This window comes from Condylura cristata, unplaced genomic scaffold, assembly GCF_000260355.1.
Source record: "Condylura cristata isolate star-nosed mole 26May11 unplaced genomic scaffold, ConCri1.0 scaffold00022, whole genome shotgun sequence".
Lineage (NCBI taxonomy): Eukaryota > Metazoa > Chordata > Mammalia > Eulipotyphla > Talpidae > Condylura > Condylura cristata.
In genome coordinates this window covers 15,262,848-15,276,599 of record NW_004567123.1, presented here as the reverse complement: position 1 = coordinate 15,276,599, position 13,752 = coordinate 15,262,848, and the positions used below count along the sequence as shown (strand labels likewise).

The 13,752-nt window shown below is 42.4% G+C and overlaps 1 protein-coding gene across 1 annotated transcript in view; it reads right to left on the bottom strand.

Annotated features, from left to right (window-relative positions):
* FERMT1 (fermitin family member 1) overlaps window positions 1-13,149 on the bottom strand; it is a 30,415-nt gene extending 17,266 nt beyond the window's left edge. Inside the window, exons 1-6 of the mRNA XM_004687184.2 lie at window positions 13,104-13,149; window positions 10,949-11,120; window positions 8,945-9,178; window positions 7,080-7,226; window positions 5,363-5,576; window positions 3,486-3,588 (exon numbers count right to left, since the gene is read on the bottom strand). Of these exons, the coding sequence (XP_004687241.1) occupies window positions 3,486-3,588; window positions 5,363-5,576; window positions 7,080-7,226; window positions 8,945-9,178; window positions 10,949-11,099 (849 nt within the window). The 5' untranslated portion in view covers window positions 11,100-11,120; window positions 13,104-13,149. The remainder of the gene's footprint in view (window positions 1-3,485; window positions 3,589-5,362; window positions 5,577-7,079; window positions 7,227-8,944; window positions 9,179-10,948; window positions 11,121-13,103) is intronic.
* Between the last annotated feature and the right edge of the window lie 603 nt (window positions 13,150-13,752).

Genomic DNA, 13,752 nt, shown 5'->3' with positions numbered 1-13,752 from the left:
CGAAGTACACTGCTGAGGGGAGCAGCGGGCGGGTCAGGAGAGGTCTGCCGGGCCATGTGGTCACCTCCAGGGCAGGCGGGAATCGAACTCATGCGGAAGTGGCTTTAGCTTCTTAGTGCTCTGCTTTAACCCGCTGTGCCACCAGGGAGGGCCCCAAACTTTTATTTTTTAATTAAATTATACTGATCTTTTCTTTTATGAGTACTGAATTTTACAGTTTTAAAGTATATTTGTTTTGAAATGTTACATTCTAGTATCTTTAAATATGTGAGATTTTAATCAGTGCCTATTACCTCAGTCCTACAATTTGCATACACATCTGCCCTCTGAAAGTCAGGGAAGAAAAGTTCCCTATACTTCAGTACTAATTAGCTCCTAATTGTAGGAGACCTCATATGTTCTCAGAGTTTCAAAAAGTGTTGTCTTTGCTTTTCTTAATTGGACTATTAGATTGCAGATTCAGTGAAACATGACCACATGCTAATTTCTTATGTTCCCATAGCTACTCAGCTCTTGGTTGGAATCCAAACTTTAGGAGGTGAGAAGAGAGGGTCCTGCCAGAATTCGAAAGTGGCTGGGGACCACTGTTCCTATGCCCTGAAGCCATGTCCCCTTAGCCTGGGTCTTCCTGTCACCAAATTGAACAGCAGTGATCTGGCTGTTAGAGTCTAATAATTTTTGTTCATGGGCTATCTAGAGGGAATTAAGCTAGCAAAGGCTGGAGACCAAAGAGCCTAAAACAACAGTTTTAGGAACTGTCACCTTCAGTGTCCTTGTTTCTTTCTGGGAGTATGATTCCTTTTATTTCTTCCACTTTTTTGACTACCATATTAATGCTGCTCTTTGGTGTTTGATGCTTATGCTGATGCTGTGCCATACCTGGGGTCTTTGACTAGGAAGCCTCTTACATGCTCTTGATAATTTTTTCAGTGGTTGATGACTGAGCTTCTTTCGTTTTACATCAAGTTCATTTGTCAAAGCCTTGGATTGAATGGGGAAACTGTTGGCACGGGAATTGTTGGGGTCCCCAAGGGCTGATTCCATCACAGAGTAGGTGACTGAAGTCGGAAAGTCTGACTCCCATCACATCCTTGTGGCACATGGGGGTGGAGGGCCAAGCATGTGTTAGATATGATCCTTGTCTCCAGGGACTCTGCAGTCTATTCCATGACACTGGAACGTTAGAGGTGTCTTGGGACGTTGTACTTGGCTATGGCCAGAGAAGGACAAGACCATATGATCTTGTACAGAGAAAAACTTTTCTCCAGGAGGGTAGACTTGAGTGTGTTCTGAATTCAGATGGCTCTTGAGCTTAGATAACGAAAACCTACCTCTCCATTTACATCGACTTCTAGCACTTCCTTCATGATGAATGTAGGGGCAGACTTCAATGCCTGTGACACCTTGAGCTCTACAATCACAGAGTATTTCTACTGTGGCCCCTCCCTGGTGGCACAATGGGTTAAAGCACAGCACTGCAAAGCTAGAAGCTAGCTGTAGCTGCCTCAGCATGAATTGAATCCCTGGAGAAGGAGGTGACCCACATGGTGAGGCAGACCTCTCCTGACCTGCCTGCTGCTCCCCTCAGTCTGTCCTGCTTCCCACTCTGTTTCTCCCCAATCCTGTCACTGTCCCTGCACCTCTGGCCTGTACCCCTGTTCTGTATGCATAAATAAATAAATAAATCTTAAAAAAAAAAAAGAGTATTCCCATTGTATCACATCCTTTTGAAAGTGTGCTAGTTATGAGACCTGCCACTGGATGTTATTCGATGAATTAAACACATTATTAATATGCCCATTTTGGAAAAAAGATTTTGGTCACAGTAATAATTTGACATAACTGCTTCATCTTATAAATCTATGTATTGTATTTCATCAATTTGAAAACCCTATTCTAATGTCAAGGGTTTTTGGTTTCTCAGCTGCTAGCTTAGTTCTTGGGGCATAGTAATAATTGCTTAATAAGTAAATTAAAAAAATAAACAGGGTCATTAGTTTGACTAGATAAGTTGACTTAAGAATTAGAAAAAACATGAATATGTATTATCTGTATTATCTAGTTTCAAAAAACACATTTAAGGCAGCTAATTAGAATAAATAACACATAAAATAGCTTAAATGAACTAGGAATTAAGCAAGGAGTAAGGGCTAAAGAGGAAATCATAGAAAACAGATCTGGATCTTGCAAACAATGCAAAAAAGAAAAACTGAACAGTTGTCTAACTGCATCCTTAAAACAAAACAAAACAAGGAGAAACAGCACAGTAATTTTTCCTGAAAGTTTTATCAGAGAAAAGAGAACCAAATTTTGCTCTTTTTCCATGAGTCCTTCAAGTTATTCACACAAGGGTACAGGTTGTATCTGAGCTGAAGACTGAGCAGGAGCCTCACAGAAATGACAAAGAATGAGGCTTCTTTGAGGAAGATGCCAGTGAGGGAGGCTGTGGAGCTCAGATTGCTTTTGAATACCATCAGGACCGTGAAGAAGCTGAGAAGTGGACACACTGTGGATGACAACAGGTGTGTACTGAAAGGTGACCTGGGAAAGCCCCTGAAAAGGGCCCAGAGTAACAGAAAGAACAAACACATACGGGGACAGGAGCTGTGGGACGAATACCCTGTGCTTTGAGGGGAGCAGGGAGCCTGATGACATCGCCTACATTTGGCCACTGTAATGCTGACAACTTGACAAAAGAGCAAGCCAGAGGCAAGGAAGGTTCGGAAGAAGAGTCTGTTCCATGATTCAGTCATCCCAGGAAACTGCGCCAAGTGTGGGGAGTTGGTGACCACTTGCTGGGATCTTTTTTTTTTAAGATTTATTTTTATTTATTGATGCATACAAGAGCTGGGGTGTAGGCTGAGGGCAGGGAGGTCAGAGTATTCACCAGAGACAGAATGGGGAGTATAACAGGTGGATCTACTGAAATACACTGCTGAGGGGAGCAGCAGGTGAGACAGGAGAGGTCTGCTGCACCATGTGGGTCAGCTCCCTGGGTGGGAGCTGCAGTGGCTACTGATAGCTTGATAGCTCTGAGACTTTAACTTTTGCAATGCTAGGGAGGGCTTGGGACCTTTATTTATATAGATGATCCCTCTTTCTCATCATTAAAGATGTCATCAGCACTGAAGTAGGGAACTTGACATGTGCCTGGGGTCTAGCCTTGTTTACAAGAACCAGCTCTGGGACCTGACAACTGCTTCCTACCTAAGCATTAAGGACTGGTCCTCAGAAGCTCTCTCTGCTGTTCCCTTCATTTCTGTGAATGCAGACAAACAGCACTCACCATCCTGGGCATGAATCCTTAGACACCCCAATAACTTTGCTCATTAGAAACCAAAATGTGAAAGTCCAGAACCTAGTATGCATTTAACCCTATAAACTTAAACAGAAAGTCACACAAATTGGATAACTAAGTGAACTAGCTTGACCCTTCCATACATGCAAATTAAAGAAAAAGAGAGAGTAAAGAAAATGTATCTTACTTTGGGATTCAAGTCAAAGAAGGTGTAGTATTTAAATCGTAACAGCAACTGCTCATCCTCCTTGACGCCTTGTTCCATAAGGGAACGAGAAGAGTCCAGCCAACTAGAAAGCAATAGGATCAGTTTTAAAAGTCGGTGTTATACATCTTACATATTATGTTTGTCAATACATGGACAGGTTGCATATGTACAGATGCATTCACACACACACCAGTGCTCACAAACACACAATCTCCTTGAACAAAGTCCCTGTAAACAATGTAATAAAACCAGTAAGGGAGAGGACTTGATAAAAGCTTATAACTACATTTTATCTTATAGGCCTATAATTGCCAAGTGCTTTTTGTGTCCCGCTGGTCCTCAAATAGTATCATTTTGTTCAATGTTTTGTTATATCATGGAGGGGTAAAAAAATTTGCCCTGAGATCGAACAAGTGACATTATTCAAGGGTCTGCTTTTGTGCTATACTGCGGAGCCAAATATCAGTTTCCAAGAACCCATGGATGACATTATTGCATGCTTTTTTTTTTTTTTTCTTACTGGCAATTGGAAAAAGTGCAGTAATGAAAGCAGGCCAGTTTACATTTTCTCAGCTGTATAGATGGGGAAATGGAATCTCAGTGACATTAAGTCCTATGTCCAAGGTTCAAGTGCTATGTTCACATGCTTCATGGTTTAATCCAGGATAACAACCTGTATTTTTGGTTGGCTTACAGCCCTCCTATATAACATGTGGCCCAACCCAAAGCTGGTTCTTCCTTATTGCCTAGAACATTCTGAAATATGGGAATAATCTATATTGTCCTATTCAGAAAAGTAGTCACTAGCCACCTGTAGCTACCGGAGATTTAAATAAAGCTAATGTCACATTTTAATTTTATTTCAAATTTAAATATCCACATGCAGCTCTTGTACTGTACTGGATAATATTATTCTAGACTTAAAAAAAAACTGGCAATGGTGAAGAGGTAGAGATTAAAAGTTATCAAAAAGAGGTGGGGTTGAAATTGGTCCAATTCTGCTCAATGAAAATAGCTTGAACTTCTATCATATCAAGCCCTGTGAGAATAGATAAGAAACAGTTTCTTTCCCACAAGAATTATCAATTCAATGGAAAACCAAATCTCAGAATAAAGGAACAAGCTGACATTGGAGAAGCAAAGTGTTAAAATCGAATGACCAAGAAGTGACTGATCTTGAAAGGTGATGTCTGAGGAGCAGGTACCTGGTGGGGCCTGAAAGGAGAAGCAGGGTATGTCCAGTACACAGGAAGGAAGGTGATGAGGAAAAGATGAGCAGAGCAAGACCTGGAAACGAGGGAGCATGCACCAGGTGGCTGGGTAGGAGAGCACAGCAGGACAGGCCGTGCTGGTGCAAGATCTACAGGGGTCAAACGTGTTCACAAGTATCACTGTACTTGGTGAACAATGGGGAAAGAAAGAAAGGGTGGTTGAAAATGGAGTGTATTTTCTGAGGCTACATCAAACAGAGGTGAGGGACTTGTTGCTCAAAAGATCTACAGACAACAAAAGGCAACGTGGACCAAGTGGGCCTCCTTGGATCTTCCCTGACTCATGGGACCACCCCACTTACACACTGCTCGACATTCTGTAGCATATATTGTGCACACAGCAAAGACTTGCACTCACATGGGGTAAATCCATTGAGTTACCAAACACATAAATGGCATACTTTGGCTGTAGTGAAATGAGGGATGTCTGCATTTCCCCTTGAGCTGCTAACAATCAGTACTGGCGTTTGCAAATATTGTACAATCCCCAGACTTGTCTACTTAAAGAGTAAACAACACCTCATCCCATTTTTTGGGCATCTCTCTCACTAGATCAATATCAGTTCACAAAGGGTATGTCCTTACCCTGCATTGAGCTTGGCTTTATCAGCCAGAGTCCGAGGTTGGTACATTTCAGCGAGTGCTTCTGCAGACTGAGGGGGTTGACTGGATGCGAGGATGCTGCAGTTTTGTTCTGTCAAAGGGCTGTTGCTGAACCAAGTCATAGTGGATGATGCTGGTGTTCCACTGATGGGGTCATATGTGGGAATCATGGTTTTACTGTATAAGCCAGGACTTACTGCAAGGCAAAAGGGAACTGTCACTATGACATGAGATTCAGGGGGAAGGAACCTTTGGAAAAATAAGTGCTAACTTTGCTTATTCTAAAATAGATTTTGAATTTTGTGAACCAAAATCTGTGATTTGATTTTGTACCCTTAAAAATCATCATGACCCAGGCCCTCCATGTGGTGCAGTGGGTTAAAGTGCAGTACTGCAAGCCACTTCAGTGTGAGTTCCATCCCGTGCCCTGGAGGTGATCCACATGGTATGACAGACCTCTCCTGCCTTGCTCTCTCCTGCCTCACCCTCTCCAGCCTCACCCGCTGCTCCCCTCAGCAGTGTACTTCGTCAACCTGCCTGTTCTGCTCCTCACCTGTCTCTGCTGAATCCTCTCATCATCCCTGCACCTCTGGCCTGTACCCCAGTTCTGTATTCATAAATAAATAAATCTTTAAAAGAAAAAAATCAGCATGACTCCACTCCTGGTTGATATGGAGAGAAGGCAAATCTCTTGCCTGAAAATTTATCTCCTGAAAGCTTGGGAATTCGAATTTCCAAAATCAAACCAGACACATAATAAGGACTCTTCTCAATGATTCAAAAATGTTCTATTTCAGCTGTAAATTTTGACACTTTTAAAGAGCTGGAGAGTGCAGATTGTGTGCACATACTATATATTTGTACAAATCTTTTAAACAAATCACAAGAACTCAGCTGGTTTGTAGTTTACTATCAATCATCTGATTTGTATAGAAAATGATAAAAGCCCCTTTATTCTTTGCACTGGAATGTGCGATGTTATAAAACTTTCAGGGTTACAGCAAGCTAGAGTTTTTTTTTTTTTTAAAGATTTATTTATTTATTCATACAGAGCTGGGGTACAGGCCAGAGATGCGGAGGGTGAGAGGATTCACCAGAGACAGAGTGGGGAGCAGAAGAGGCAGATGGACGAAGTACACTGCTGAGGGGAGCAGCGGGCGGGTCAGGAGAGGTCTGCCACGCCATGTGGATCTCCTCCGGGGCAGGCGGGGGCAGGCAGGGATCGAACTCATGCAGAAGTGGCTTAATCTTCTTAGTGCAGTGCTTTAACCTGCTGTGCCACCAGGGAGGGCCTAGAGATTTATTTTTATATGTAAGGATGGATGATGTGCCCCATGTGAACTTTAAGTTGAATTTAGGAAAGCATCAAATGAAGATAGTATCAGGAAAAAAGAAACATAGAGTAAACCAATGAATCATTTTCTCCACCAAATCCTCGCCAGTCTACTCCAGTTTTTTATTCATCAGCAACAAAGCTTGTACAGTTGAAATGATGAGTTATAAGACATAACATACTCAATGTCTAATAGTATTAAAACTAATTGATAACCACTCTTCACCACAGAAATGCCTTCATTTTAGCCATTCTTTGGAGGAAGAAGAGTGAAGGAAGGGTAGAGGAGAGAATTCTTAGGTGTTAAGGAATTATGTATTTGATATTTATGAATAAAAATCACAAAATACCTGTTATGCAGCTTACCTGGTGAACCTGAAATTGTTGAAGAAGTCTCCAGGTTCAAAACATCTTCAATGATGGGCTCTTTATTATTTTTATCTTTTTTTTTCTTCTTTTTAAAATAGTCATCAGAAGGCTTTAGCAAAGAAAGTTCTTCTGATCGTCTGATATCTAATTAATAAATAAAAAAAGAAAGAAAATAAACAAAAAGTAAGTTTCAGGCCCTCCCTGGTAGCGCAACAGGTTAGGACGCAGCACTGCAATCTGGCCACAGCTGCTTCAGGGTGAGTTCTATCCCCAGCCTGGGGGGTGACCCACATGGTGCAGCAGACCTCTCCTGACCAGTCCAGTGCTCCTCTCAGCAGTGTACTTCATCAATGTGCCTGTTTTGCTTCCCACTCTGTCTCTGGTGAAGCCTCTCACTGACCCTGCCCTCTGGCTTATACCCCAGTTCTATATGCATAAATAAATAAATCTTAAAAAAAAAAAAAGTTTCTGGGACCCTTCCTGGTGGCACAGCGGGTTAAAGCACAGCACTAAGAAGCTAAGGCCATTTCAGCATGAGTTTGATCCCCAGCCCCGGAGGTGACCCACATGGCGTGGCAGACCTCTCATGACCCGCCTACTGCTCCCCTCAGCAGTGTGCTTTGACAGTCGGCCTGTTCTGCTCCCTGCTCTGTCTCTGGTGAATCCTCTCACTGTCCTGGCACTTCTGGCCTGTACCCCAGTTCTGTATGCATAAATAAATAAATCTTTAAAAAAAAATAAGTTTCTTCTAAGATTCAGAGTTGGGCATTTGAGACCATTTCTCAGGCAACTCTTGAGAAATGAATGGAACTAAATTGTATCCCTTTGTAAGAAATAGAAAGGGAACAGACTCCATAAGTGGGAATACACTATTCGAGGGGCTCAAATAGTGGAGGATGATTCAGTTCAGTAAAGTTTGTAGTTTTATAATTTATTATGAAGCTATTTCAAATGTATCCAAAGTCAAGCTTATTCTCAACCAGCTAGCATCAACTAATACCAGCATTTTGCTGCTCTTGTTTCATTTACTTACTACCAGTTGTTTCCTGCCTTTTTCCCTCCCTCTTTACATTTTTTTTTCATTAAACTAATTTATTTTCTTACATAAATATATGTAAATTTCATTAAATTTACTTATTTTCTTACATTGTTGTTCACTTTTGTTCAGTATTTTAATTCTCCCACCCAGGTGTAGACCCCATAGTTCTCCTACTACCATAGCATCTTAGCCACAGAGCACACTTTCAAAAAACAAAGAAAAGAACACCCTCATGACACAGGTTCACTGCCATTGTGGAAATCCAGAAAGGAGAAATGGTTTGGGCTGTCTTGCCCTACTGGCTTTAAACTCATGGGGTGCCAACCCCTAAGGATGAATTTTCAGGACATAATTCAGAGAAATTTTCTGCTTAACCTCCACAGATGGTTTTTGTGGCTAGAGCTGTTCACTGGAATCTAGTGTCAGGGAAGCCTGGTGACTTTGTAACCCCATATTCTCAGAAACAGTTAAGTGTCATCAGCTCTGTGGTGAGAATGATTTCACCAACTCTCATTTTGTCATAAAGAGGATGATGATTTTAGTGAAGCGTGGAAAATGAAATTTGGGGAAATCTTAATGGGCCTGTTGCTCTTCTATTCACAAATTCTTTTAAGCTGTGTGGAAATGACTCTGACTCAGTTCAGTCATGTTCCATGTGGTTGAATTCCATGTACATGGCAAATGTCCCCTGAACTGGGCTTACATGTGCTTCCTAAGGGAAGTGCTCTATAAAACCAACTGCTTGAGGTAGAAGAAAGCACATAAAACTTTCCCACCCTCCTTTGCTGAGTCCAGAGAGAATGACGTATGGCCAGGTACTCACTGAGGGTTCTGCAGATGTCACTGACAGTTTTAAAAACCACAGCTGAGAAGCTGACTCGCAATCTCACTGTCTTCACGTTTGGCAGGCGGAGGCGAAGCATTTTATGCTGAGGGGTGAAGAGAAGCTTGGCATCTGCCTGGACACCACATTTGTCAAGAGTCCAGTGTGTTTTCAGAAGCCAGCAGTGCTTCTGTTCCCACCAGAGAGCAAAGTCTGACCAGTCTTGGGCAATTTCTGCAAATATGGAAAAGGCGGTGAAAAAAAAAGGTAAACCCCCACCATGGTTGCTTAAGGCACATATTCCCTGACAAAAAATAAAGTGTTTAAAAAAGAAAATTGCTCCTAGGAGGGAAGAAAAAAAGGAAGGCAATGAAGTTAAAACCTTGAGAGTGTGCCCTGGGTTATTCCATTGTGTGCCAAAGGGAAGCAAACCTTGGCTTCTCTTCAAAGGCTTTAGGTGGGGCAGATAGATGGCAGAAACCGAACTTTATCTTTGTTCTACTGAATAGTAAGGAAGGAACAGAGATATACACATTTGTTTACCCTGAAATGCTGGAATTCCCTTCCCTAAGTCCATAAGGCTGTGGTCCTTTCGGGGAAGGTTTAATCAAAACCATTTCTCTAAAAGAAATATACCTTATGCCACAATATCATTCCACCCTTGGATCACAAGGAAATAGGAACACTCTTCTCAGCCAAGTCCACCTCTTGCCAGCACAACTGGAAGCCGAGTTTCAAGGTGTATACACTGAAACTAGAGCCCAACACTTTTTCTCTCAATGTTGGCATCAAAAGTGTTGGAATGAAAGTTGAATCTTTTCATCAATGTTGGAATCAGTAGTCAACTTTTGTTTTGCTAAATGAAGAGCACCTCTTAAAAAATGGTCTCTTTTAAATAAGAAAGTCTTTTAATGCTGTTATTAAAGTAGAAATTGGTCTATTTTGAAAAATTCTGTTATTCATCTATTTCTCTCTGCACTTATATCCAATAGGAATGCCTATATATACTCACCAAAAGATATTACTATCACAGCCCTCTCTGTAAAAGCCTGATGAAGGAACCAACTCAAATGCCCATCAAATACCAACTCAAAGGTAAGTGGGTAAATGTGGAATATTATATATCAATGAGAACAAAGCCAAACACTATACAGCCATGTGCATAAATCTCCAGACAAAAGGAAAAAAATGGATTCATCAGAGTATATTCCATATAATCTCATTTATATACAGTTCACAAACAAGTAAAATTATTCCTATGTTACTAGAATTCAGGGTAGGGGTCACCTGTGACGAGGCAGTAATGAGATGGGGAGTCAGGTGTGGGACCTGGCTGGGGAAAGAGGTAATGTTCTGCTTCTCCATCTAAGGGGCGATTTCATGACTAAAAATTAATTGGTTTGTACACTTAAGTGCACTTTATGTATAAATATTGTTTTTTAGATTCGCTTTAAAGAAATCTATCTTCTAGTATTAAAAAAAAAAAAAGCCGACCTCCAGGGCCTTAAATTGAAGACAAAATTAAATACAAAGAAAATAATAGAACATTATAAAATTTTAGGTTGATCATGTTGACTCCTGATGTGAAGAACTGGACCCTAAAGATTTTTCTTTCTTTGTTTAACCAGGAAAAGGTGACTAATTGTTAAATGGCACATTAGCACCAAACTGCTGATTTCACCAAACAAGCAAGCACTAACAGAGTCAAAACAATAATCTAATGCCATGTCACTTAAAGTCACCCTAAATGTCAGAATGCGTTCCATCCTTATGGAAATATTGCATTACACTGGGGGAGGGGGGGAGATTCAATTTGCCAACCAAGTGTTTACTGGCTGGCTCTTTCCTAGGTGGAGAGGGGCAATACTCTCTGGGGCATTACTAGATGGTTACAAGACCGAAAATCAGATAACCTAGGTAAGTCATTTCATGGTGATGTAGCGGAGAAGGTTTCAAATCCTAAGAAGCCATAAAAAAAAAAAACAAAACAACCCAGTAACTTACTGATATCTTCTACTAACTTGAGCATCACTCCCCCAATGTGGAGGTCTCCAGACACTGCCAACTTCACTGTTCTCTGGTTCTCTTCATTTGGAATGTCCACTTGGATGACAAGCTGCCAGGAAGCAGCTGCAAAGTTCCCAGATGATTGCATTGTGGCAAATGCAGACGTCTGCTGCATGAAAGCGCAGATATATTTCAGAACTTAAGGAGAACACTGAGCTTGCCAATACACCTTGCAGAGCACATTTTTGTTCTTTTTTCTAATTCTCTTCAAACTCTGCCAGCACCTTGTATTACACTTAGTATCTTCACTTAGGCAAAAAGTTTATAAAAATGACCTCAAGCCTTCTGAATTTATATAATTCATCATTTTTCACTTTCCAGTACTACTTGGCTATTTATTTTCTATGCCTGCAAATGCATCATTTCTCTGAACTATCTAGCAATGGCAACAAAAATTGGCAATCTTTGACACCTTTTATAAAATCAATTTTTGAAGTCTAATTTGCATCAAATAAAAACAATTGTAAATATAGATTTCAATGCACTTTGTGGTGTGCAAATTATATTCAAAAAGGATATCATTTAACTATCTGTAATATAAATGTATATGGACATTTTTCCAGTATCAGTAATATCTAATGAGAAGATGTTCTGATATCACTAACACCTGATAAGAAAATAAAAATATAGCAAAATAACTTTATTTTACTTACATAATATGTAGTTTTATTTTAAATGCATATAAAACAGTGATCATTAGTTTATCCAGATACAGATAATTATTGCCACATATTTGATTTAATTATTGCCACATATTTGATTTTCTTATACTACGAGTTTATACCCATATGACAGTAGATACACAAATGCATTAATTAAGTTTCTGGACATACCCGTGGCAAAAGATTTACAAGCAGAGTGAAGGACTTTCAAAGCCCATTCCCCAAAGTGCAGCTGGGGTGAGAACTTCAAGCCCGTGGTTTTCCCTTTATTGGAAGAAATACAACTAAAGAAATTAGCAGACTCAAAATGTAGTTACAAGTCACAAGTTGACAACTGCATTTCAGACTGCAGACCCAGAAGAGTAATCGCCATCTCAAAATACACAAAATAGGTGAACACTGACAATCTGGATTAGGCCAAATTCTATTTGCTTGAATCAAATCCAACATTTCTGAAAGAGTACCTTATTTTTTTATGTGCAGAAGAGACCACTGCATAGGGGGAGGGGAAGAGTGGGGGTGGGGAGGGGCATGGGAGGCTGAAATAAGACTCTTAAGTCTCACAGCCAAACTCCTGGTAGTCTTCACTAATCATTTCTATTAACATCAGTCTTTCCCTAGTGAAGAGATGAAGAAGATAACCTCCTTCATCGTCACGTTCTTAACATGGACTCTGGCTGTTTGACTTCAATCTCTATGATCCGAGCATTAGTTATATCCCGTGTTTTGTACAGAAAGAAAATAGCCTTACTTTTACGATGACTCCTTGCAGTTTATTTCAAAAGCACATCAAGGCTTTCCTAACCTAAGCCATCAAAACTTGAGGCCGTGGGTAGTGAGTCCCTTACAACGAAGTTATAGACCAGCTGGTTCCCCTACATTCCTCTCCTAGCCTGCCTGCACCTTCATTTTTGAGAGACCTTCTCATCTGCAGCATGCTGTTACTTGTTGAGGAGAGCAGTAAACTTCAACCAGGAAAGCTAAGGCCAGCAGCTCCTCTCTTCCTGGGTGAAGCTCAGCTGCTCACCGCCTGTCTTTTAAAGAAAATGCAAGACAGAAAGAAAGGGAGTGGTAGAGAGATCAAGAGGCACAGGCAGAAAGACAAAGAGCCCCTGACTCCCCCTGGCAGATCAGGGTGAGCAGGTCCGAAGGTCATGCAGTGTTTTGCCAGCGCAGTAGCCTCGGCAAGTATGGTGGGCGAAACGGAAACCTGCCCTTCCCCCCGTAAAGCAGCACCTAAGGCAGGATCGAGAAGTTTATTTTTTGCGGTCTGATGCGCAGGGCACACGCGGAAGACTTTATTTTTTAACTCAGCAGCCGCTGAGGTGCGAGGAGCTGCAGAAAGGAAGGGAGCAGGGGTTTCCGGAACAGCCTGCCCATTACAGCCTCCCCTCCCTGGCAGTCTGTAGCCCCAGCCGCTTGGCACCCACCTCCTGTCCCTGAGCCTGTTGCGCTCAGGGAGCCTCTCAGATGCTCACTTGGAGGGCTGCGTCCCTAGAGACCCCGGCAGTGGCCACCCAGGAAAAGCCAGCGGTGGGCGCTGGAGAAGTGGGGCGCGGAGACGCACGGTCGCGGCGGCGGCTCTGCTAGGGCGGCGGCGATCAAGGGCTGCACCCACACGCGCCAAGCTACCCGGGACCTCCGGCGGAGGCACCGTGCCCACCCCCGGCCAGACGCGAGCCGGGTGCGCTGTCTGTGCCTGTGCTGCAGCCGCAGGGGAGGCTGAGGCCGGAGCGCAGCTGGGCAGGCGACAGCATGCCCAACCCCGGGCCTGCTAGCTCTAGCTGGAAGGAAAGAAAGGCGCATCCGGCTGAATTTTTAAGGGCGAAGGTGCCTACAGGGCTGGTTGTGCGTGGCTGCGCAAGGCGGCGACGAACGCCCACGCCCAGTGCCCCTCGCGCGTTGCCTTTAGTTTCGCTGGTTCTAGGGTCTTGGCTAGGTGATGAAAGCGTTGCAACTCTCCCTGCCCGCCAGGTATATCCTGCAGTGTCGGCTCCAGGCTACAATCACTGGCTTCCTTTTAAAGAGCCGTAAGCACCTGCAGTCATCAAGGGAGGAATCTGCGGTGGCTCTTGTGTG